Source organism: Schistocerca piceifrons, chromosome 9 (genome assembly GCF_021461385.2).
Source record: "Schistocerca piceifrons isolate TAMUIC-IGC-003096 chromosome 9, iqSchPice1.1, whole genome shotgun sequence".
Classification (NCBI taxonomy): Eukaryota; Metazoa; Arthropoda; class Insecta; order Orthoptera; family Acrididae; genus Schistocerca; species Schistocerca piceifrons.
The window spans coordinates 131820171-131846132 of NC_060146.1; the positions used below are offsets into that span (position 1 = coordinate 131820171).

Consider the following 25962-nt stretch of genomic DNA (forward strand, 5'->3'; position numbering starts at 1 on the left):
AACCGGAAATTTCTTGTGGAATATTTTCAAACATTCCCGCTTCATCTCGTATAGTTTCATTGACTTCCGACAGGTGGCAGCGCTGTACGGAGCTGTTAAAATGGCGTCTGTAACGGATGTGCGTTTCAAACAACGGGCAGTGATCGAGTTTCTTTTGGCGAAAATCCAGGGCATCTCAGATATTCATAGGCGCTTGCAGAATGTCTACGGTGATCTGGCAGTGGACAAAAGCACGGTGAGTCGTTGGGCAAAGCGTGTGTCATCATCGCCGCAAGGTCAAGCAAGACTGATCTCCCGCGTGCGGGCCGGCCGTGCATAGCTGTGCCTCCTGCAATGGCGGAGCGTGCGAACACACTCGTTCGAGATGATCGACGGATCACCATCAAACAACTCAGTGCTCAACTTGACTTCTCTGTTGGTAGTGCTGTCACAATTGTTGACCAGTTGGGATATTCAAAGGTTTGTTCCCGCTGGGTCCCTCGTTGTCTAACCGAACACCATAAAGAGCAAAGGAGAACCATCTGTGCGGAATTGCTTGCTCGTCATGTGGCTGACGGTGACAATTTCTTGTCAAAGATTGTTACAGGCGATGAAACATGGGTTCATCACTTCGAACCTGAAACAAAACGGCAATCAATGGAGTGGCGCCACACCCACTCCCCTACCAAGAAAAAGTTTAAAGCCATACCCTCAGCCGGTAAAGTCATGGTTACAGTCTTCTGGGACGCTGAAGGGGTTATTCTGTTCGATGTCCTTCCCCATGGTCAAACGATCAACTCTAAAGGGTATTGTGCTACTCTTCAGGAATTGAAGAAACGACTTCAGTGTGTTCGTAGGCACAAAAATCTGAACGAACTTCTCCTTCTTCATGACAACGCAAGACCTCACACAAGTCTTCGCACCCGAGAGGAGCTCACAAAACTTCAGTGGACTGTTCTTCCTCATGCACCCTACAGCCCCGATCTCGCACCGTCGGATTTCCATATGTTTGGCCCAATGAAGGACGCAATCCGTGGGAGGCACTACGCGGATGATGAAGAAGTTATTGATGCAGTACGACGTTGGCTCCGACATCGACCAGTGGAATGGTACCGTGCAGGCATACAGGCCCTCATTTCAAAGTGGCGTAAGGCCGTAGCATTGAATGGAGATTACGTTGAAAAATAGTGTTGTGTAGCTAAAAGATTGGGGAATAACCTGGTGTATTTCAATGCTGAATAAAACAACCCCTGTTTCAGAAAAAAAATGTGTTGCATTACTTATTGAACTGCCCTCGTAATATTTTCTGGGTCTCATGAACAAATAAAGCGATTTGGGTCTCACACGATCGCTGTTTCCGGAATCCATGTTGGTTCCTACAGAGTAGATTCTGGGTTTCCAGAAATGACACGATACGTGAGCAAAAAACACGTTCAAAAATTCTACAACAGAACGACGTCAGAGATATAGGTCTATAGTTTTGCGCATCTGCTCGACGACCCTTCTTGAAGACTGGGACTACCTGTGCTCTTTTCCAATCATTTGGAACCTTCAGTTCCCCTAGAGACTTGCGGTACACGGCTGCTAGAAGGGGGGCAAGTTCTTTCGCGTACTCTGTGTAGAATCGAATTGGTATCCCGTCAGGTCCAATGGACTTTCCTCTATTGAGTGATTCCAGTTGCTTTTCTATTCCTTGGACACTTATTTCGATGTCAGCCATTTTTTCGTTTGTGCGAGGATTTAGAGAAGGAACTGCAGTGCGGTCTTCCTCTGTGAAACAGCTTTGGAAAAAGGTTTTAGTATTTCAGCTTTACGCGTGTCATCCTCTGTTTCAATGCCATCATCATCCCGGAGTGTCTGGATATGCTGTTTCGAGCCACTTTCTGATTTAACGTAAGACCAGAACTTGCAAGGATTTTCTGTCAAGTCGGTACATAGAATTTTACTTTCGAATTCACTGAACGCTTCACGCATAGCCCTCCTTACGCTAACTTTGACATCGTTTAGCTTCTGTTTGTCTGAGAGGTTTTGGGTGCGTTTACACTTGGAGTGAAGCTCTCTTTGCTTTCGCAGTAGTTTCCTAACGTTGTTGTTGAACCATGGGTTTTTCCTGTCCCTCACAGTTTTACTCGGCACGTACCTGTCTAAAACAAATTTTACGATTGCCTTGAACTTTTTCCATAAACACTCAACATTGTCAGTGTCAGAACAGAAATTTTAGTTTTGATCTGTTAGGTAGTCTGAAATCTGCCTTCTATTACTCTTGCTAAACAGATAAACCTTCCTCCCTTTTTTTATATTCCTATTAACTTCCATATTCAGGGATGCTGCAACGGCCTTGTGATCACTGATTTCCTGTTCTGCACTTACAGAGTCGAAAAGTTCGGGTCTGTTTGTTATCCGTAGGTCCAAGATGTTATCTCCACGAGTCGGTTCACTGTTTAATTGCTCGAGGTAATTTTCGGATAGTGCACTCAGTATAATGTCACTCGATGCTCTGTCCCTACCACCCGTCCTAAACATCTGAGTGTCCTAGTCTATATCTGGTAAATTGAAATCTCCACCTAAGACTATAACATGCTGAGAAAATTTATGTGAAATGTATTCCAAATTTTCTCTCAGTTGTTCTGCCACTAACGCTGCTGAGTCGGGAGGTCGGTAAAAGGAGCCAACTGTTAACCTAGCTCGGTTGTTGAGTGTAACCTCCACCTATAATAATTCACAGGAACTATCCACTTCTACTTCACTACAGGATAAACTACTACTAACAGCGACAAACACGCCACCACTGGTTGCATGCAATCTATTCTTTCTAAACACTGCAGTGCGGTCTTCCTCTGTGAAACAGCTTTGGAAAAAGGTTTTAGTATTTCAGCTTTACGCGTGTCATCCTCTGTTTCAATGCCATCATCATCCCGGAGTGTCTGGATATGCTGTTTCGAGCCACTTTCTGATTTAACGTAAGACCAGAACTTGCAAGGATTTTCTGTCAAGTCGGTACATAGAATTTTACTTTCGAATTCACTGAACGCTTCACGCATAGCCCTCCTTACGCTAACTTTGACATCGTTTAGCTTCTGTTTGTCTGAGAGGTTTTGGGTGCATTTACACTTGGAGTGAAGCTCTCTTTGCTTTCGCAGTAGTTTCCTAACGTTGTTGTTGAACCATGGGTTTTTCCTGTCCCTCACAGTTTTACTCGGCACGTACCTGTCTAAAACGAATTTTACGATTACCTTGAACTTTTTCCATAAACACTCAACATTGTCAGTGTCAGAACAGAAATTTTAGTTTTGATCTGTTAGGTAGTCTGAAATCTGCCTTCTATTACTCTTGCTAAACAGATAAACCTTCCTCCCTTTTTTTATATTCCTATTAACTTCCATATTCAGGGATGCTGCAACGGCCTTGTGATCACTGATTTCCTGTTCTGCACTTACAGAGTCGAAAAGTTCGGGTCTGTTTGTTATCAGTAGGTCCAAGATGTTATCTCCACGAGTCGGTTCACTGTTTAATTGCTCGAGGTAATTTTCAGATAGTGCACTCAGTATAATGTCACTCGATGCTCTGTCCCTACCACCCGTCCTAAACATCTGAGTGTCCCAGTCTATATCTGGTAAATTGAAATCTCCACCTAAGACTATAACATGCTGAGAAAATTTATGTGAAATGTATTCCAAATTTTCTCTCAGTTGTTCTGCCACTAACGCTGCTGAGTCGGGAGGTCGGTAAAAGGAGCCAACTATTAACCTAGCTCGGTTGTTGAGTGTAACCTCCACCTATAATAATTCACAGGAACTATCCACTTCTACTTCACTACAGGATAAACTACTACTAACAGCGACAAACACGCCACCACTGGTTGCATGTAAACTATCCTTTCTAAACACCGTCTGTGCCTTTGTAAAAATTTCGGCAGAATTTATCTCTGGCTTCAACCAGCTTTCTGTACCTATAACGATTTCAGCTTCGGTGCTTTCTATCAGCCCTTGAAGTTCCGGTACTTTACCAATGCAGCTGCGACAGTTTACAATTACAATGCCGATTGCTGCTTGGCCCCCGCATGTCCTGACTCTGACCCGCACCCTTTGTGGCTGTTGCCCTTTCTGTACTTGCCCGAGGCCATCTAACCTAAACAACCGCCCAGCCCACGCCACACAACCCCTGCTACCCGTGTAGCCACTTGCTGCGTGTAGTGGACTCCTGACCTACACAGCGGAACCCGAAACCCCACCACCCTATGGCGTAAGTCGAGGAATCTGCAGCCCACACGGTCCGCCATCGTTTCTGAAATCACTGTGCTTTTGCCCTCTAAGCCACAACGAGGTCGAGACGCAAGACGTAACCGTGGAGAAGCCATGACGTCATTGGCCCAGGTTTCCACTTGTATTGTGAGTGTGTGGGTTTTATTTTGTCAAGCTGAGCAATGAATTGATCCAACAAGTACCCTTTGGCTCCTGCAAGAAACAATTTCCATCTCACACTAGTACAGAAGTCAGACAGACGATCCTAATGTACCAACAAGAACTGCTTCAAAAACGTTCAGCAACAATCTTCTAGAGTGGTCCGCTGTAAACAAAAGACACAAAAATATTCTACATTCTTACATAACTAGTGGGATACTTGGGTACTGGAGTATTGCTAGTTAGTGTAATAAAAACATTAAACGAATGAAAAATAATTCTGAGGTATCAAGTGAAATTTTTTCTTATAAAATAATAAATTTCCGGGTTATTTTTGGGTTGGTTCAAATGGCTCTGAGCACTATGGGACTTAACATCTGTGGTCATCAGTCCCCTAGAACTTAGAACTACTTAAACCTAACTAACCTAAGGACATCACACACATCCATGCCCGAGGCGGGATTCGAACCTGCGACCGTAGCGGTCACGTGGTTCCAGACTGAAGCACCTAGAACCGCACGGCCACACCGGCCGGCGTTATTTTTGGAGCAGTAGATTGCCTCTTAGTGATAGGAATGCTATTATTTTACAAAGTATGGAAAGGTTCTTTTCTCCCTTTTCTTTAAGAATGTTATTTACTCGGCAGAATGGCTGAGAGCCACACCTACACAACTTGAATAACTTTTCTAGGTATGGTCAAGGCTGTCGCATGAGAAATGTAATGGAGTGTACTGTTAGGGAGGGAAGAGAGGCTCGCATACGCTGTAGCGCACAATACCGTGAGCTGCGACGACTGTTGCCTGCGTCACTCACTGTTGACAAATAACACAAGTATCTCTTTCTATCTGGATTGATCTTCGCCAATCAAACTCTCCCTACACCTTGATGAAGTCAAGGACTCCTGTCTGCCCCTAGTCTAACTATTGGCATGGTACGCTAATCAGATAACCAGCCCATCGCGATGCCACTCAATATTCGCTCACAGGCGTTTAACTAGTACTCTGTCCGTGTTCACACCGCACAATAAGTGTGGCGGCCAACACAGTGAACAACACTTAATTGCGAGCAACTCAATATAGAGTATCACTCCAATTCACTAACGACAGAGGTGCTCTGCCACTGAAGTACTGAGGAGAGACATTGTTCCTCGCTCTTTGCGTACACGTATGAGCACACTTGCTCTCTTTACGTGTTCCTGCTCCAAGAGCAACAATGGAATGGCCCCTTTTTCTGGAAAAGTTGCAAGGGTATATCATTCGCTGTCTTCCCTCACTCCTCTGGCTCTTTGTGTCAGAAATATTTCGCCAATCAGCGTTGCTCTTTTAAACGGGAGAATGGCGTTTCGTTTGAGTCGACCAATGTGGAAATATGTAGCATCTCCATTAGGCATATACTGTCCTCCTGTGAGAACTCCGTAACTACGCAGTCGGTCCGTGAAAAAATGCGTCTTCTGGGCGCTCCCACACAATGTAGCGGAATTTGCTTTTAAGTGGAACACGGGAGTCGTTATCCCTTCGCTCTGGCAAAAGCTGTCCTCTCTCTGGGTGGTCGCTTCGGCCAAATTAGGTGTGCGCCTACCCCTGTGAAGGGACGGACCTCCCAGTGGGCCGGCCACCGCCCTGGAACGAAAATTCCTGTGGCCGTCATGTTTTGTACGCCAGCCTCTACTTTTTCAACCTCGGTGCGCACTTGAGATTTACTTATTAGATATGCATATAGCTTACATGAATTCACACAAAATTGACTCTATCTTATCGAGTTTGGGTTCGAATGAAGCGTCTTGATGTGCAGAATACGATTGTGAGGACGGAATATGTAAGAAATAAAGGTCAGGAGACCATGCCACTTTACAGTGTCCACAGCTTACTGCCTGGCTATGTGGTATCCAGCCTTCCAGGAACGATTTTTGTGGTGTCATCACGATCCCCTCACAGTGTGTTATACAAATATAGGCCCCATAACGAACATGTCACCTTGGTTACCTCGCCTGACGTACATCACGATCTTCCAGTTACGTCTGGGGCCAGGCTGGAAATCAGTATCTCAACAAGAAGGTACTCAATAAAGCCCTTCACTTTGTCGTATGTTACTGAGAGCATGAGTCTATTTAAATGTGCAGCTACAAAGTAATAAAGTACACATCTGGAAAAAAAAATCGAAATACCAACAAATAATTAATGTAGGGCAATGAAATTTCGGGAATGCATTTGTCTAGGTAACATATTTAAGTGATTAACATTGCAGGTTAATTTAAGCCTTTCCATATGTGAAGTGCTGGTACGTTAATAACCAGCGTAACTGCCGAATGTTGAATGCAAGCATGCAGAGGTGCATGCATTGTGTTGTACAGGTGTCGGATGTCAGTTTGTAGGATGTAACTCCATGCCCATCGCATTTACTCTGTTAATACAGGAACGGTTAATGCTGAAACTTCCTGGCAAATTAAAACTACGTGGCGGACCAAGACTCGAACGCAGTTGATATCCGTTTGACCTATGGCAGCGCCATCTAGCGGGCCAACCATAGCGCCATCTGGTTTCCCCCTTCCCCCTTCAAGCTAGACGACTTGTTTTCTTTGTAGGTTTTTCGTTTGACGCTTATTTCGTGAGAGATTTGGCCCTGTCACTATCAATGAACCACGCTGTATACCTGACTATTTTAATATCAAAGATTTCCAAAGCAAACGACTAGCAGAGCTGCCGCCAAGAGCAAATTACTTTAAATAATTAACGAGTGAACGAACGAATGAAGAATGGATACAAAACTGGAGTTATCGCGTAGCGTGTTGTAACTGCGAGTGGTGTGCTTACTGTGTGTTATTGTTAGCAAAACTTTATACGAACTGACAGCATCTCCGAGGTAGCGATGAAGTGAGGACTTTCCCGTTCGACCATTTCACGAGTGTACCATGAATATCAGGAATCCGGTAAAACATCAAATCTCCGACATCAGTGGCAATGTGCGAACCATCCAACGAAACATATTCGATATGGGCTTTCGGAGCCAAAGGCCCGCTCGTGTACCCTTGATGACTGCACGACACAAAATTTTACGCCTTGCCTGGGCACGTCAGCCAATAGACTGTAGGTGGCTGGAAACCCGTTGCCTGGTCAGACGAGTCTCGTTCCAAAATGTATAGAGTCGATGGAGGTGTAAAGGTGTAGAGACATCATGATCCGTGGATCCTGCATGACAGCAGGGGACTGTTCAAGCTGATGGAGGCTCTTTAATGGTGTGGGGCGTATTCAATTGGAGTGATATGGGACCCCTGATATGTCTAGATTCGACTCTACCCTCCAGGGTAGCCGAGAGCGCTAACCCGCTGCTTCCTGGACTCGGGTAGGCGCGCCGGACCAGGGTCGAATCCGCCCGGCGGATTAACGCAGACGGCCGGTGTGCCGGCCAGCCTGGATGTGGTTTTTAGGCGGTTTTCCACATCCTACTAGGTGAATACCGTGCTGGTCCCCACGTCCCGCCTCAGTTACACGACTTGCAGACATTTGGAACACATTTACTCTATTTCACGATTTACACTCGATGCAGACAGCTGGGGTACACTAATTACATCCCAGAGGGTACGGGGTGGCAGCAGGAAGGGCATCCGGCCACCTCTTAACATTAACATGCCAAATCCGTTTAACCATGGCCGACCCTGCGTCACCGCAGGACAAGGCGCACTTGATAGATAGATAGATAGAATACGTCTACATATGACCCTGACAGCTGACACGTACGTAAGTATCCTGTCTTGATCACTTGCATCCATTCACGTTCTTTGTGCATTCCGACGGCAATTCCACCAGGAAAATGCGACACCCCATACGTCCAGAAATGCTATAGAGTGGCTCTAGGAACCCTCTTCTGTATTTAAACACTTCCGCTGGCCACCAAACTCCACAGGCATGAACATTATTGAGCATATCTGGGACGCCTTGCAAAGTGCTGTTCAGAAGAGATCTCAACGGCCTGGTACTCTTACGGATTTATGGACAGCCCTGCAGGATTCATGGTGTCAGTTCACTGCAGCACCAGATATTAGTCGAGTTCATGCCATGTTGTGTCGCGGTACTTGTGAGTGCTCGCAGGGGTTACCAGTCCCCCCTGATATTCAAACTTCTTTTGATTGTTTTAAAATTGTCTCTGCGCTGAGAAGGTGCTTATCCAGTCATAACTGCAGCGGCCCCTTCTGTCTGCTCTCTCTTTCTCTCTCTCTTTCTTATTCGCTCGTTTCTGTCGCAAGATGCTCATGAGACAATTAGGTTTGCGTAGTTTTTCCTAAGAATGATTCATTGTTTACTTTTTACAGGAAGGCATCTGAGAGACATGGAGTTCCAGGTGTGGGGTGTTAACGAACCAAGCAACTTGGGCCAGGGGAAGCCCGAAAACTGCCTGGCTCTGTCAGGCTTGGGTGCCTACAACGATGTGCGCTGCGACTTGGAGCTACCCTTCATCTGCGAGATAGTGCCCATATAGTGAGCTCACAGTCCCAGGACACAGGTTTGAGGGAGCAACCGGCATTCTCCCTGCCTACCACGAATAAAAATAAGTTATGCGAAAAGCGTGGATATCCTCTCCGATACTGCAAGGCCGACTGAAGTACAGAGCAATTTGGGTATATGTGACTTATTATTAAATATTTCACTATAAGCTACATGACTTGTTATTTTCCTCTTAACCTAGTGTCTCGAGCGCAGCATGCACTTCATTTATTTATTCCATCTGACAAGATGACAGTGTCCAATATTTTCTGAGGACTAAGCAACCTTATTTTGTTATCCGTGTTATTTCTCTTCCCACTAAATAAGCTTCCTTTCGATTTCTTTTTCACTTTCGACACTTTCTTTCTTATAAATCTATATCTATACTTTTACATTACCATATAAATGCACCTCGTTGTTTAACATTGTTACCAAAAATCTCAAGAAGTTCTTACCCGATTTACTACACGCTTTTAGACGATACTGTAATAAACATTTGGGTGGACATAGGCTACAAATTTCTTTAAAATATGTGGTGTATAAATTTGTATGTAGTATGGAAATAGGAAAGGTTATTGGAAAAATCTCGAAAAGTTTTCGAGCGATTAACTTGAGATTTTTCACACAGTACTCTAATGCACGTTCAGACAGACAAGGGTTACATATTTTCAATACATATAAAAAATTTATGCTACTATGTATATATAACAACACGTTTATATTGGTTCATAGTCAGTATAATTTACTCACACCGCCACTGCAGAGATTCAAATCATTTTAATACTAGTTGTCATACTAAAATTGTTATTTTGTTAGGTAACTCTTATGTAATATATACAATATATGTGAAACACTAATCCGATGCAAGAGAGGGCTTGATGCCCATAATTAGATCAGCTTAAATAAATATGTAAACAAAATGAAATAAATAAATCGATCAAGAGATCTTTGCTAAGGACCTTACACACACACACACACACACATATATATATATATATATATATATATATATATATATACCCGCCCAAAGATGTAAACAACCATGCACGAGCAGCGCCTATTAGAGGGAGGGTGTACGACAGCCGATCAGTTCCAGATTCCACCTGGAAGGGGGTGCACGGCTCGTGTTGTCGGTAGTGCAACCATACCTAGACGGTCAATACCGCGGTTCCATCGCGCTGCATTGTTACTTTGTGTCAGGAAGGGCTCTCAGCAAAGGAAGTGTCCCGGCGTCTCGGAATGAACCAAAGTGATGTTGTTCGGACATGGAGGAAATACAGAGAGACAGGAACTGTCGGTGACATGCCTCGCTCAGGCCGCCCAAGGGCTACTACTGCAGTGGATGACCGCTGCCTACGGATTATGGCTCGAAGCAACCCTGATAGCAACGACAGATGTTGAATAATGCTTTTCGTGCAGCAACAGGACGTCGTGTTACGACTCAAACTGTGCGCAATAGACTGCATGTGGGCAATTTCACTCCCGACGTCCATGGCGAGGTCCATCTTTGCAACCACGACACCATGCAGCGCGGTGCAGATGGGCCCAACAACATGCCGAATGGACCGCTCAGGATGGGCATCACGTTCTCTTCACCGATCAGTGTCGCATATGCCTTTAACCAGACAATTGTCTGAGACGTGTTTAGAGGCAACCCGGTCGGGATGAACGCCTTAGACACAATGTCCAGCGAGTGCAGCAAGGTGGAGGTTCCTGTTATTTTGGGATAGCATTATGTGGGGCCGACGTACGTCTCTGGTGGTTACGGAAGGCGCCGTAACGGCTGTACGATACGTGAATGCCATCCTCCGACAGATAGAGCAACCATATCGGCAAGCAGATTGGCGAGTCATTGGTCTTCATGGACGACAATTCACGCCTACATTGTGCACATCTTGTGAATGACTTCCTTCATGATAACGGCATCGCTCGACTAGAATGGCCAGAATGTTCTCCAGGCATGAACCCTATCGAACATGTCTGGGATTGATTGGAAAGGGCTGTTTATGGACGATGTGACGTACCAACCACTCTGAGGGATCTACGCCGAATTGCCGTTGAGGAGTGGGACAATGTGAATCAACAGTGCCTTGATGAACTTGTGGATAGTATGCCACGAGGAATACAGACATGCATCAATGCAAGAGGACGTGCTACTGGGTATTAGAGGTATCCGTGTGTACAGCAATCTGGACCACCATTTCTGAAGCTCTCGCAGTGTGGTGCTACAACATGCAATGTGTGGTTTTCATGAGCAATAAAAAGGTTAGAAATGATGTTTATGTTGATCCCAGTTCCAATTTTCTTTACAGGTTCTGGATCTCTCGGAACCGAGGGGATGCAAAAGTTCTTTTTTTTAATATGTATCAAAAATTATACTATGAACCAACAAAGGTAATACTGGCATTAACTTGTACTACTGCAGCTGCAGCTACTATTACTGGTAATAGTAATAACAATAATAACCTAATAATAATAATGACCATACATGTGGCGGTGACAACAATAATGACAGTGACAGATAAGATTTATAGGTCTCCTAAACAGATGTGTTCTCGTATAGCAGGTTGGGGGAAGGGGGATTTAAGAAGACTGCACCAGTTAAGAATACTGGGAAATGTGGAAGATCAGGTTGGAATGAGAGATGTACAAGGGTAACGAGTGCTTACGGGGATAATGATAATCTTATTGCTTTAGTAGAGGTTTCCTTACCTGTGTTCTGTAGCCGGAGATATTTAGTTCCGTAATATATCATGGGAGGTTGTTACAGAGTCGGGTACCAGTTGCTGAGAAGGATTTCAAGAAAGTGGATGAGCGTTTGAGTGGGACAGAAAGGATTTTGCTCGGATGGGAAAGAGTGTTCCTGCCGTTGTCGTATATTGATGACTTAATGTCTTGTGCGATGTTATACTTGAAACTGCTGGGAGCCATCAAGGTCACTCCAAATAGGGAATCAGAGACACAATGCAGAGAGCAGGCAAAAGTGATAGCGTTTAGGTTACCAGAGGTAAATAGTAACACTAGAACGCTGCCAATTGCAGACGCTCTGGACAGCTGTCCCAGGAGAGAAGTTTCACTTCAGGAAATTAAATGGTAACTCCATCCACAGCCTAGACGTTATTGTAAGGCGTCACCGTAGAAGATGGCCACGCAAAGGTACGTGTTAGCAGAGGTAGCAAGCTTGATACTTGCTCCTGAGAACTGCAACGTCAGTAGCTACACGCTGGTTAGAGTGCTACTATAACGGCCCAGCACCTACAAAAGGACGGAGGGCGGGGCAAAGTGACGTAAAACACCGTTGTTGCTGGCCATAACAGGAGTGGCAATGACGTCTAGCTTTCAGCTGAACGCTGTTGATTCCAAACTTTGTTAACGTGTAATCCAGAAGCATCCCTATCTACCGAGTAGGAGCATGGGAGGAATCTAAATGTGGTCGGCCAGAGGCGCCTGGAGATGTAGAACGGATCGCAAGATTGGCCGAAGCTTGTTAAGTGCCGGTGGATTGGTGGGTCGGCTATAGGAAGGGAGAAATGGTGCGCCGCCACGATTCTTTAAAAACCCTTGTCTTTATATTCAGTGGAGTTCTCAGTCAGATCGCTGGGGCACCGACTCCGTGTCGCCTCGGTAACCTCCGACATGTCTGTTTCCCTCACATGAAGTGCTGTTCTCATGCTGGTTCTTAACGCGCTCCTAGTGTTCGCTACTTCTGTTATCGCGCACCCCCGTGGCTTCAGACACACTTCTGCTGTGCATCCAGTTGCCTTCTTTGTTTTTTCTAATGTTTGGAATTAGCCTTCAGTGTAGTAGTTAGTCTGATCGCAAATAAATAGTGTTAATCAGAGCATTGAATTCCACGAGTTCCCTGCTGCAAGCATCCTATCGAGTTCCAATAAATCCGCGCCTCTCGTAGGAGTCCTGTGACAGTGCTTGGCGCTGATCCAAGTCACCAACTTGCCTTCACTGGGGATTTGTCTTTCTGCATTTGCTAGTCACCGCTCGGAAATTGCAGACTGACCTCAAACCACCTTACATCCCTCTACCCTGTATCAGGACACGATTTCGTAATGTTCAGGAAAGATCATTAGAGAGATTAGAGGGACAGTGTTCATTGATAAGACGGTAGAGAAGATAGAGGGTGTGGAAATCTCTGTGCTTGTCTGAACGCAGCCAGGTTAGTTGCGTATATGGTGGTTATAGGTGATCAAAGAGTCGAACATCACAGATTTAACAAACATAGCAATTCATAACCAGTTTCAAGTGCCATGAGATTTCCTGAGAAAGGCCTTGAAGAATAACATCGCTGTACTCAGTATTTAGAAGTACAAATGTTTCTACAAGTTTCTTTTCCAGGCCAAGATAGAAGAGCTTTTTATATATCTGTAGGACATGGAGAGATGCTGATGTCTGCTTGCACATTGCAGTTACATGCAATTTAGATTTTAATCCATTGTTAACCCTACACTCCTTGCTGAAGGAGAGAAGGCGATATTTATCACATTTAGTGTTGAACATGGTAGGGACTCCCGATATTTCGGCTCGTGAGCCTAGATTGAGCAACCAGTACAGCTTGGGTTTTGGATGGGTTGAGCTTCAACCCCATCCTGCACCCAGTTTGATATCACACACGGGTCTGTATTGAGATTCTCGATAGTTGTCTTCAGGTTTATAGGAGGTCATCAGCGTACGTGTGGTATTTGCAGTAGGACAAGACTAACGACACGTCATTTACGTACAATGAAAAGAGCATAGGACCTAATACTGAACCCTGGGGGACGCCTGATACTGCCTGTCTCCATTGTGACTTTATGGTGCCAGACATGGCGCTTAGATATCAGGTATGAGTGCAACCATTGCACTGCACATGACGAGAAATTTAAGCGCCTAAATACTTCAGATTTTTGCACGATATTGCAGAAACTTTAAGAAAGAACCAAAGGACACAGCATAAAGCATACACATGACATAGTTTCTGTAACAAGACACATGTATTTTATTTTAGGACACTAACCAAAGACATAGATATAGTACACAGCAGAGAGATTCCAATCAATGATCTTAAATATTTAAGCTGGACATGTGGCAATGGTTTGGTGAAAATATCTGCAGCTTGCTGATTACCTGGTACACTCAATGGCTAGCTGTCCTTCTTGAATCTTCTCACAGATGTAGTGCATGCGAACATCAATATACTTTCACCTCTCGTGAAATTCAGGATTTTTGGCCAGTTTAATAGCACTTACGTTATCATCAAGAATAACAGGAACACTCTCCAATGGTGAAATTACTTCATAGAGCTTAGATAGCCATATTCCTTCTCTTGCCCCTTCACTGGCAGCCACAAACTCGGACTCTGTTCTTGACAGTGGTATTCAATGTTGCTGCCTACTATCCCAGGTAAGTGCTCGTCCACAAGATCTTGCAACCACTCCAATAACTGAGCGTTGGGTTGCTGGATCACTGGCATAATCAGCAGTATATATCTCCAGTCTTCTGTTTCCATGGCTAGCAGCATATTTTAAACCCCATGGCACTGAACCTTTTATATAATTTAGGATTCTTTTTACCACAGAACAGTGATATTCTCGAAGATTCTCTAAAACTTTTGACATATAGCTCACTGCAAATGCTATATTGGGCCTTGTACCAACAGCTAAATACATAAGACAGCCAACTGCTTCTTGATATGGAGCATTAGTTACATTGTCACTGGTTAATTCATTTGGCTGCAGATACTGCTCAGTTGGAGTTGACACAGGATTTGCCTCTGTCATGTTAAACGGTCGAACAATATCTTTAGCATAACTTTCTTGATTAACCTCTATTGATCCATTATCATGACATACAACATTAATGTTTAACAAATATCCTACTGGCTCAGCAGTAATTATAAAACTCATCTTCTTACTTGTAGGTATTAATCCACATCAACATACAGAACTACCATCAACCTGTCATTGCAGTTTTCTTGATAGAACAAACACTGATCTGCTTTACTTTCCACAAGCCCAAGATTTATTAGGAAGTCCTTGAACCGTTGGTTCCAGCACCTTGGAGATTTTTTTAGTCCATCTAAACTTTTATGAAGTTGCAACCCGATCAGTTTCACCACTAAATCCCTCAGGCTGCTCCATATATATCTCTTCTTTTAAGAAGCCATTCAAATAGTGCCAACCAAGGTTTCTCACTAGCACAAACACTCAAAATTTCTCTAATTGTATCTAGCAACAGGACTGAACCTTTCATTATAGCCAATACCGTTTTGTTGACAAAATCCACAAAGCACTAGTCTTGCTTTATAGCAATCAATTTTACCATCAGCCTTACGCTTAATTCTATAAACCCAATGCTTTGTAATAGACACAGCCTGGTGGCAGACGTTCCAAAGTCCACATAGCATTTTCTTTCAATGAAGTCATTTCTTCCTCCATTGCTCTTCTCCAGTGTTCATGGTCTACAGAATTAATAGCCTCTGTATAATTCTTTGGCTCATTTATTTCATCCAGCATAATTTCAACAAGGCACTCTGTTTTCTTCAGTTATTGTCTATATCTCAACTCTCTTTCACTAGAACTTCCTGTTGTAGGTTCCTTAACCACACTTGCACCAAAGACATAGATACAGTACACAGCAGAGAGATTAAGATAAACATTTCATTTCAACACACGATACTCCAGTGAACGTGGCAGAACGACATAGGCAACATATTTTTAAATCTATATCTTATATAGATATATATTGGCCATATAAAGGGGACACATTTTTGCAGAAATGTGGAAAAATTCTTGACAGATTTACTTCAGATTTTTACACGATTGTCTAATAAATTTTAGAACGCACATAAGCTACATATTTTGATATATGTAGTATATATGGTACATAATAAAGGGAAATGAAACTGCAGATTTTCACAGCACAGTATACCACAACGTTTTCTTCATTACAGTCGATATATATTTATAGTAAGAGGGGTAATGTTCTTGACTGTGTACTTCAAAGTTTTACAGAATATACTAATAAATATTCAGACTGACAGGTTTTCAGATAAAGCCGACTATGGTAAAGAAAATGTTGTGGTATGCCATGCTGTGATAACGTGCAGTTTCATTTTCTTTCATGCAGTCAGATTTAAGTACAACACCACAGCGTTTAAACATTTGATAAATTGCCTCTCTCATACACTCCTGGAAATTGAAATAAGAACACCGTGAATTCATTGTCCCAGGAAGGGGAAACTTTATTGACACATTCCTGGGGTCAGATACATCACATGATCACACTGACAGAACCACAGGCACATAGACACAGGCAACAGAGCATGCACAATGTCGGCACTAGTACAGTGTATATCCACCTTTCGCAGCAGTGCAGGCTGCTATTCTCCCATGGAGACGATCGTAGAGATGCTGGATGTAGTCCTGTGGAACGGCTTGACATGCCATTTCCACCTGGCGCCTCAGTTGGACCAGCGTTCGTGCTGGACGTGCAGACCGCGTGAGACGACGCTTCATCCAGTCCCGAACATGCTCAATGGGGGACAGATCCGGAGATCTTGCTGGCCAGGGTAGTTGACTTACACCTTCTAGAGCACGTTGGGTGGCACGGGATACATGCGGACGTGCATTGTCCTGTTGGAACAGCAAGTTCCCTTGCCGGTCTAGGAATGGTAGAACGATGGGTTCGATGACGGTTTGGATGTACCGTGCACTATTCAGTGTCCCCTCGACGATCACCAGTGGTGTACGGCCAGTGTAGGAGATCGCTCCCCACACCATGATGCCGGGTGTTGGCCCTGTGTGCCTCGGTCGTATGCAGTCCTGATTGTGGCGCTCACCTGCACGGCGCCAAACACGCATACGACCATCATTGGCACCAAGGCAGAAGCGACTCTCATCGCTGAAGACGACACGTCTCCATTCGTCCCTCCATTCACGCCTGTCGCGACACCACTGGAGGCGGGCTGCACGATGTTGGGGCGTGAGCGGAAGACGGCCTAACGGTGTGCGGGACCGTAGCCCAGCTTCATGGAGACGGTTGCGAATGGTCCTCGCCGATACCCCAGGAGCAACAGTGTCCCTAATTTGCTGGGAAGTGGCGGTGCGGTCCCCTACGGCACTGCGTAGGATCCTACGGTCTTGGCGTGCATCCGTGCGTCGCTGCGGTCCGGTCCCAGGTCGACGGGCACGTGCACCTTCCGCCGACCACTGGCGACAACATCGATGTACTGTGGAGACCTCACGCCCCACGTGTTGAGCAATTCGGCGGTACGTCCACCCGGCCTCCCGCATGCCCACTATACGCCCTCGCTCAAAGTCCGTCAACTGCACATACGGTTCACGTCCACGCTGTCGCGGCATGCTACCAGTGTTAAAGACTGTGATGGAGCTCCGTATGCCACGGCAAACTGGCTGACACTGACGGCGGCGGTGCACAAATGCTGCGCAGCTGGCGCCATTCGACGGCCAACACCGCGGTTCCTGGTGTGTCCACAGTGCCGTGCGTGTGATCATTGCTTGTACAGCCCTCTCGCAGTGTCCGGAGCAAGTATGGTGGGTCTGACACACCGGTGTCAATGTGTTCTTTTTTCCATTTCCAGGAGTGTATATGTTCTTTTCCCCCATATATAAATTTTTTTAAAAAAAGTTGTATACCGAACTATGTGCTGTTTGTTTTTCTTGCTTGCACTCGGTTTTATAGAAAACAGAAAAGTAGTATTTATGGCTTATCGGCTTATTATTAGTATACAACTCCACTACGAAATCTGAATCGTCCAAAACTTCGTAATCCTACCTGTTCATAGATTAAAAATATGCGGTACACTGTCATTGAAGATGATATCCTCACAGATGCAGCGACAAGGGTGAATTGTGAAGCTTCATATGCGATTAACCTATTCATTTTAAGTGACTTCAATTCCCAATCAAAGATTTGTTAGCAAATAACCGTAAACAAAGCTCGAGGTCAGAGAAGGGGAAGCGGAAATGGACAGATGTGAGAGGGGGGATGGATATAGAAGGGGGAAGGAGAAGATGGAAAGAGAGAGGAGGAGGTGGAAAGAGACAGGGGGAAGAGAAGACGGGGGCAGAGAGAAAGTGTCAGAAGTGATGGACAGAGACAGGGAGGGGGAGGGGAGGGGGGAAATGAACGAAAAGAGGGGGGGCAGGGGAAGAGGAGATGGACAGAGAGATACGGTGTGGAAGGAGATTACGATGTATATCCAATTCCCATGTGTATTTTGCAATCTTGAAGCATTCCCAGGTTGGTTGGTGTTACATATCACCAATGATGTTATGTCACGCACATTTGTATCAGTGTTGATAATGTCTACTGCATAAAAAGTCGGGCTCCTCACCAGGCTGTGAAGATTGGAGGAATGTCTACTGGCCACCATGTCTTCCTATGCCTTGCCATGTCATGGGATGTGGTACGAAGAGGCATGTGGTCAGCACTCTTTCCAGACCCTGGGCCCGCTATTGATTGGTCAAGTAGTTCCCCAGTGGTATCACGAGGCTGAGTGCACCCCATAACAGGCCTCCCAACAAGGAAAAATCCTCGGCAGCATCGGTAACTGAACTGTGGTCCTCAACATGGTAGTTAGGTATGGAGGTCCACTGTATACTACTTAGAGCTACAGTAGAGCTGTAGTTATCCAGATAACTAGGGACTGAACCCTTTCCAGATACTCAGATAACCGGATAATTTGGAATACGTTATTTCTTTTTTCAAAAAAGCTAAATTTTTGTGTACATACAACTGAAATATTAATTTAGTAACTATGAAACAATGTTGTTTAGATTTTGTACGGTACTGTACTGACATTCACTGTCCGTTCTTGAACATATCGGTCATTCAGTTGTATGGCTGTCCTCAATCGTTTTCGTGCAGACGAGTCTCGGACCTACTTGATGGTGAGCAGCCGTGCATCGTCACACGCAGGATGCTGCTCCATCCACGTTAGCATAGTGTCAAGATGCGCAAATGTCACCACCTGATAGGACCCCGCATCTGGTTCTGTGCCAATGCCATCCTCCTAGCCGTCAGTCTCTTCTCTCACAAATGGTTCAAATAGCTCTGAGCACTATGGGTCTGAGGTCAGGAACCCGCATCTGGTTCTGTGCCAATGCCATCCTCCTAGCCGTCAGTTTCTTCTCTCACAAATGGTTCAAATGGCTCTGAGCACTATGGGACTGAGGTCAGGACCCCGCATCTGGTTCTGTGCCAATGCCATCCTCCTAGCCGTCAGTTTCTTCTCTCACAAATGATTCAAATGGCTCTGAGCACTATGGGACTGAGGTCAGGAACCCGCATCTGGTTCTGTGCAAATGCCATCCTCCTAGCCGTCAGTTTCTTCTCTCACAAATGGTTCAAATGGCTCTGAGCACTATGGGTCTGAGGTCAGGAACCCGCATCTGGTTCTGTGCCAATGCCATCCTCCTAGCCGTCAGTTTCTTCTCTCACAAATGGTTCAAATGGCTCTGAGCACTATGGGACTGAGGTCAGGAACCCGCATCTGGTTCTGTGCCAATGCCATCCTCCTAGCCGTCAGTTTATTCCCTCACAAATGGTTCAAATGGCTCTGAGCACTATGGGACTGAGGTCAGAACCCCGCATCTGGTTCTGTGCCAATGCCATCCTCCTAGTCGTCAGTTTCCTCTCTCACAAATGATTCAAATGGCTCTGAGCACTATGGGACTGAGGTCAGGACCCCGCATCTGGTTCTGTGCCAATGCCATCCTCCTAGCCGTCAGTTTCTTCTCTCAGAAATGGTTCAAATGGCTGTTAGCACTGTGGGACTGAGGTAATCAGTCCCTTTGAACTTAGAACTAGTTGAACCTAACTAACCTAAGGACATTATACACATCCATGCCCGAGGCAGGATTCGAATCTGCGACCGTAGCGGTCGCGCGGTTCCAGACTGAAGCTCCTAGAAACGCTCGGCCACTGCGGCCGGCTTCTCTCACACTTTGAATGATTTCATCATCACAGAGAATTTGGAATCCAGGGTCGAAAGAATCACAAGCGTTCCGCTCTTCCACATCCTCTGCACCGCAGTCTGAACGTCCAGTTAGTCCCAAAAAGATCTTTTTTACATTCTCGAGTGATATTTCGTCCTCCACAGCTTCTCTTTCTTCCTCTTCCATTTCACGCTTCTTATTTTGATCTTCGTCTTTGGTTGGAATGTCTTTCAATTTATTCCAGGCTCTTTTTAATGCGGTTGTCTTCTCTCAAAAGCTACCTCAAAAGCTGTCTTCTGTCATGTCGTTTCATAGTTTTGATAACCAGTTTGTTCATTGGCTGCAGGGAACTCGTTAAGTTTAGCGGCAGAACGATATCTTCAAACGTCCATCTTCTCTATCAAGAAGGCTTTTAATGGATTGGACGAGTGCACTATCCAATATTGTCATCATCTTATTGCCTTCTTTCCCTATGGGTTTTTGGTATTATTTTACTTCAGGTATGAAAATTGAATCGTACCATTTGCAAAAAAAAGAAGCAATATCTCTTGTAAAAGATTGGAAGTTTAACATTTTTGAAATCCCGGTGTTTTTCTATTTTCCTGTCAACAGAAGGCGTATTTTGTGGTTTCCCATAGAGTCAGCACAGTTCAGCACTATAACACGGTCTTTACTAACGTTATGGATAGGAATAAAATAGAACTGATGAGAAAAGAAATTTGTTGCACAACCTGACTAGAAGAAAGGATCGGTTGATAGGACACATTTGGAGATATCACTGGATCACCCATTTAGCATTGGAGGGAAGTGTTGGGGGTGAAAATTGTAGAGGCAGACCAAGAGATGAATACAGAAGCAGATTTTTGAGGAAGTAAATTGCATTAGCTAAGAGATGAAGAGGATACAACAGCGTGGATAGCTGCATCAAATCAGTCTTCAGAATGAAGACCACAACAACAACATGGCTAGGAACACTAGTTTCTATCTTAGAAGCTAAAGTTATTCCAGGCATGCCTTCCAAATAAGGTCTGTCTCATCTGTGCTGCATAAAAATTCAGTCATAAGATTCAGATTCAATTTTGAAGCTTTCATTAAATTGTTTTTTCTTTTGAGTCTGGTGATAGTTGTACACCACTTAAATCCAACTCACGAATACTGTGCCTTGCCTTGCAATTCTGTAGTCAGCCATTACTGGCTGTAAAATTGAACACAAACTGTGGATTATCTCTGCTACAAGTTTTGCTTATCCACAAACAATCGACCCTGCAAGAGGGGTTCCCTAATGCTCGCTCTTGCAAAACCACGCCTCTTCAGGCTCTGTTTTCTGTTGTTTACGTCGCTTTTCTCGACAAACTCCAGCCTTTATTCTCCAGGACAGACACAAAGTTTAAAATTGAGGATTGATTTCTTTTTATGTCTGAAATTGTTGACTTCCCCACGCTAAATATCTCAGCTAACTGCTTATCACTCACGCGTTTATTTATTAGTTCAAGGACTTTTATTTTGTCCGCCAACGACAAGACAACGTGTTTTTATGTAGAAGGTATATGCCACAGTTTAAATTGAAACACATGGACAAATAAAACAAAAGACACGAATGATGTAACGTATAGCAACAAATAATTGTATACGTTAAGGCCACGACACATACTGATACAGGCCGCACTGAATGATGGGCACCACAAACGTAACAATGCGTCTGTTGTGCGCCCAACAATGTCCATATCGCATTCATTGTTCACCGGAATACTTTGTCATTTAATACATTCGCTGTGAACTGATTGTAAAACGATAAATAAACGAACAGTGTAGGTGTATATTGCAATTATCGAACAAAATCAACAGTTACAGTCATGTAGTCCAAATTTCTTTATCCTCGAAGAGGATGGTTGGAGTTCAGATAAGTGGAATTCTACTACACTTAGATGATTATTACCATGTTGATATCTTTATATCTGAAGTAGATATACTGATAGCACCCCATAAAATTAGTATCGCTTTTCCGTTAGAGGAACTTCAAATGGATTTTCGTTTCTATTTAACAATTATGTGGCGTACACCAAGTAAAAACGCTTGCGCGTTGGCTTACGTAGACACGTAACATTTTGAGAAGCCGCATAAGTCACGCTTTCCGCTCTTGCTGCTAAAGTAATGTGAAGAATCCTCGACATCTCCTCTTGGTTTTGTGCTGTGAAATACTGAAAGAAACTAAGAACTTTTTAACACGATAAACTGGTTTTAATATCAGTTTGTCATGTTTACCTAAACAAACTTGATATGCTGCTCTCACATACGTCTAAATACTGTTCTTACACTAACACAGATATGACTGATTCACTTTGCAGCTCTTACCTGATTTGCAATCTCGACACCTGCCGTTATTTCATCAAAATGCATCTGTGCTAAACAAATGCCTTCGCTAACCTTTGTGTGATTAAGTCTTACTTCTGCTCTTGCAGACAATTAATGATCTCAGTCCTCACACGCACACACAGTAAACTTATTTCCTTACTGCGTTGGCAACGCAAACCGCAGTCGGTCAGTTAAACTTACGCAAAATAGATACAAATGAAAACTGAAAGTAACAGTTATTTAGATAGATGTGTTACGTATTGTTGTATACCAATGTAGTTAGAGACAATATTCTCGTGTAAAATCAATACCGTATAAACCGTCATAAATTTATCAACTCTAATGAATGGGGAATTGATGACTGGATAGAAACTGTGGCATGAAATGGCTATCACAAGACTATTATCGCTGCGTGTGTATTTGTTAATATGTATATATACTCCCATTTCAGTGCGGAAAATTGTATCAGGCTTATGTCCACCTCCACTGTCTCGGCAAGCACTTTCTCTGTCTATGAAGTTCGTGGTGATACTTTCTTAGGCCTCTCTGTTGATGTTAGTGAAGACACGTTGAATTTATTGCTTACGTTTGGGAACTGTTTGTGGTTTGTCCTGGTAGACCTTGGACTTCACGTAATCCCATAAAAAGAAGTCGCTTAGGGTAAGGTCGCGAGATCTGGGAGGCCACTCCATGTCGTCGCGAAGTGAGATCACAAGCAATGGAACTTTTCATGGAGTAGGGTTCTTGGCTCGCGGAATGTATGACAGGTAGCCCCGTCCCACCGAAACCACATATTGGCTACATCCACTTCATCCACAGCAAACGAGAAGCTGTTTCACGATAACGCTCACCCTTAACTGATACCGAATCTTAAAAAAGAAAGACGGGGTGGGGCGGGGGGCGATCACACCAGGTGCCAATAACACACACCAAACTGTGGTTTGCAGTGAATGCATGTGGCTCTCCTGGATTACCCTAGGGTTTTCTCGAAATCAAAGACGGCAACATTATCGGTTAACGAACCCACATAGATGAAAATCTCCCTCGTCACTGAGGATTTTTTTGTTTTTTGTTTTTTGAGAATCCATTCGGCGAAATTTCTCCGTTTCATATGGTCTATGGGTTTGACATACTGTGTCAACTGAATCTTTTATGGGGATCCTTTTCCAAAATTCTTTCCAAAGAGGCTCTCGAAACTGCCTGTTGTTGAGAACGACGTTGAAGAGACTTGTGAGAGCTCACAGCCGCACTATTCTGCACCACTGCAATGTTTATTACCGTACGAATCGTACGGTTTCTTTCGGGCGATTTTATGGTTCCAGCTGACCCAGTTTCCTCGAATTTAATTTATCAACTGCAGAACTGTTGATGCTGTAGGAGCATTATTACTTCCGAAGAACCCTCAAATTCTACGAACACTCTCTGCATAGCACTCGCCGGTTCTGTAATGGGCTTTCACAATGATAACACGTTTCTCCTTTGTGAACCGCTCCATGGCAACTGAGGTCCGGAAATACACAAACGACAATTGGTTAAGTAATGGGAATAATAATTGATGTCAAAAGCAATAACTACAATGCTGTTCAAATGGTTCAAATGACCCTGAGCACTATGAGACTTAACTTCCGAGGTCATCAGTCCCCTAGAACGTAGAACTACTTAAACTTAACTAACCTAAGGACATCACACACATCCATGCCCGAGGCAGGATTCGAACCTGCGACCGTAGCAGTCGCGCGGCTCCAGACTGAAGCGCCTAGAACCGCTCGGCCACACCGGCCGGCGGAATAGAGATCAACATAAACGTCATTTCCGCCCTTTGTATTGCTCATGAAAACTACACATTGTATACTGTACCACAGCGAGACCTTCAGAGTCGGTGGTCCAGATTGCTGTAAACACCGGTACCTCCGATAACAAGTGGGACGTCCTCTTGCGTTGATGCATGCCTGTATTCGTCGTGGCATACTATCTACAAGTTCATCAAGGTACCGTTAGTCCAGATTGTCCCACTCCTCAACGGCGATTCGGCATAAATCCCTCAGAGTGGTTGCTGGGTGACGTCGTCCATAAACAGTCCTTTTCAATCTATCCCAGGCATGTTCGATAGGGTTCATGTCTTCAGAACATGCTGGCCACTCTAGTCGAGCGATGTCGTTACCCTAAAGGAAGTTAATCACAAGATGTGTACGATGGGGGCGCGAATTGTGTCTTCCATGAAGACGAATGCCTCGCCAATATGCTGCCGATATGGTTTCACTATCGGTCGGAGGATGGCATTCACGTATCGTACATGACCACCAGGGGCGTACGTTGGCCTCACACAATGCCACCCCGAAACAGTAGGGAACCTCCACCTTGCTGCACTCGCTGGACAGTATGTCTAAGGCGTTCAGCCTGAACGGGTTGCCTCCAAACACGTCTCTGACGATTGTCAGGTTGAAGGCATATGCGACACTCATCGATGAAGAAAACGTGATGCCAATCCTGAGCGGTCCATTCGGCATGTTGTTGGGCCCATCTGTACCGCGCTGCATGGACGTCGGGAGTGAAATTGCGCAACATTGCGCAACATGCAGCCTATTGTGCATAGTTTGAGCCGTAACACGACGTACTGTGGCTGCACGAAAAGCATTATTCAAGATGGTGGCGTTGCTGTCAGGATTCCTCCTAGCCATAATCCGTAGGTAGCAGCCATCCACTGCAGGAGTAGCCCTTGGGCGGCCTGAGCGAGCCATGTCATCGACAGTTCCTGTCTCTCTGTATCTCCTCCACGTTCGAACAACATCGCTTTGGTTCACTCTGAGACGCCTGCACACTTCCCTTGTTGAGAGTCCTTCCTGGCACAAAGTAACAACGCATACGCGATCGAACCTCGGTATTGACCGTCTAGGCATGGTTGAACTACAGACAACACGAGCCGTATACCTCCTTCCTGGTGGAATGTCTGGAAGTGAACGGCTGTCGGACCCCTCCGCCTAATGTGCGCTGCTCATGCATGGTTGTCTACATCTTTGGGCGGGTTTAGTGATATCTCTGAACAGTCAAAAGGGACTGTGTCTGTGATTCAATATCCAGTCAACGTCTATCTTCAAGAGTTCTGGGAACTAGGGTGATACAAAACTTTTTTTGGTGTGTGTAACAACCATGTGGCAAACAGAAAAATTTATGACGGATTTAAAAGTGCACTTATCCACCCGCTGTACAAGAAAGGTGATAGGGCGAATGTGAACAAATCACCTACAAAATTTTCACATCGTGCTTTCTCCAGAGAACCTAAGAACAGGTACAACACAAAATTGGTGAATATCAGGCAGGCTTCCGCCCTGGTCGTTCATGCACAGAACAAATCCTCAATCTGAAAACTATTCTACAATACAAGGCTATGAAGAATACTCCAATCATTTGTACTTTCAAAGATTTCAAGAAAGCATACGACTCTGTTGAAACAATCCTTGTTCAACATCTTAGAACAGGGGCTCGACCGAAAAACACTACGACTATTCAAACAGACTTTGGCTTGCTCAACATCAAAACTTAAATTCATGGACGAAATCTCTGATCCCTTCATGATCAAAGCTGTAGTACACCAAGCAGACGAATTACACCACTGTTGTACCTAGTCTTGGACAAAGTAATGAGGGAATGGGAAAAAGAACTGAAAATCCAAGGACACTGCAAAGTAACATGACTAGGACGACCCTGGGACAAGATAGAAATCTCAAACCTAGCTTTTTCAGACAACCCGGCTATATCTCGGATAACATTGCAGCAGCAACCAAACAAATAGAAATACTAAAA

General features: G+C 44.6%; 2 protein-coding genes across 2 annotated transcripts in view; one reads left to right on the forward strand and one right to left on the reverse strand.

Annotated features, from left to right (window-relative positions):
- LOC124717069 (secretory phospholipase A2 receptor-like) overlaps positions 1-9026 on the forward strand; it is a 111916-nt gene extending 102890 nt beyond the window's left edge. The window contains exon 6 of the mRNA XM_047243752.1: positions 8686-9026. Within this exon, the coding sequence (XP_047099708.1) occupies positions 8686-8852 (167 nt within the window). The 3' untranslated portion in view covers positions 8853-9026. The remainder of the gene's footprint in view (positions 1-8685) is intronic.
- Positions 9027-14226: 5200 nt separating this feature from the next.
- Positions 14227-14754, reverse strand: LOC124716752 (secreted RxLR effector protein 161-like). The gene has a single exon (XM_047243295.1). The coding sequence runs from the start codon at positions 14752-14754 to the stop codon at positions 14227-14229; it is 528 nt and encodes a 175-aa protein (XP_047099251.1).
- Between the last annotated feature and the right edge of the window lie 11208 nt (positions 14755-25962).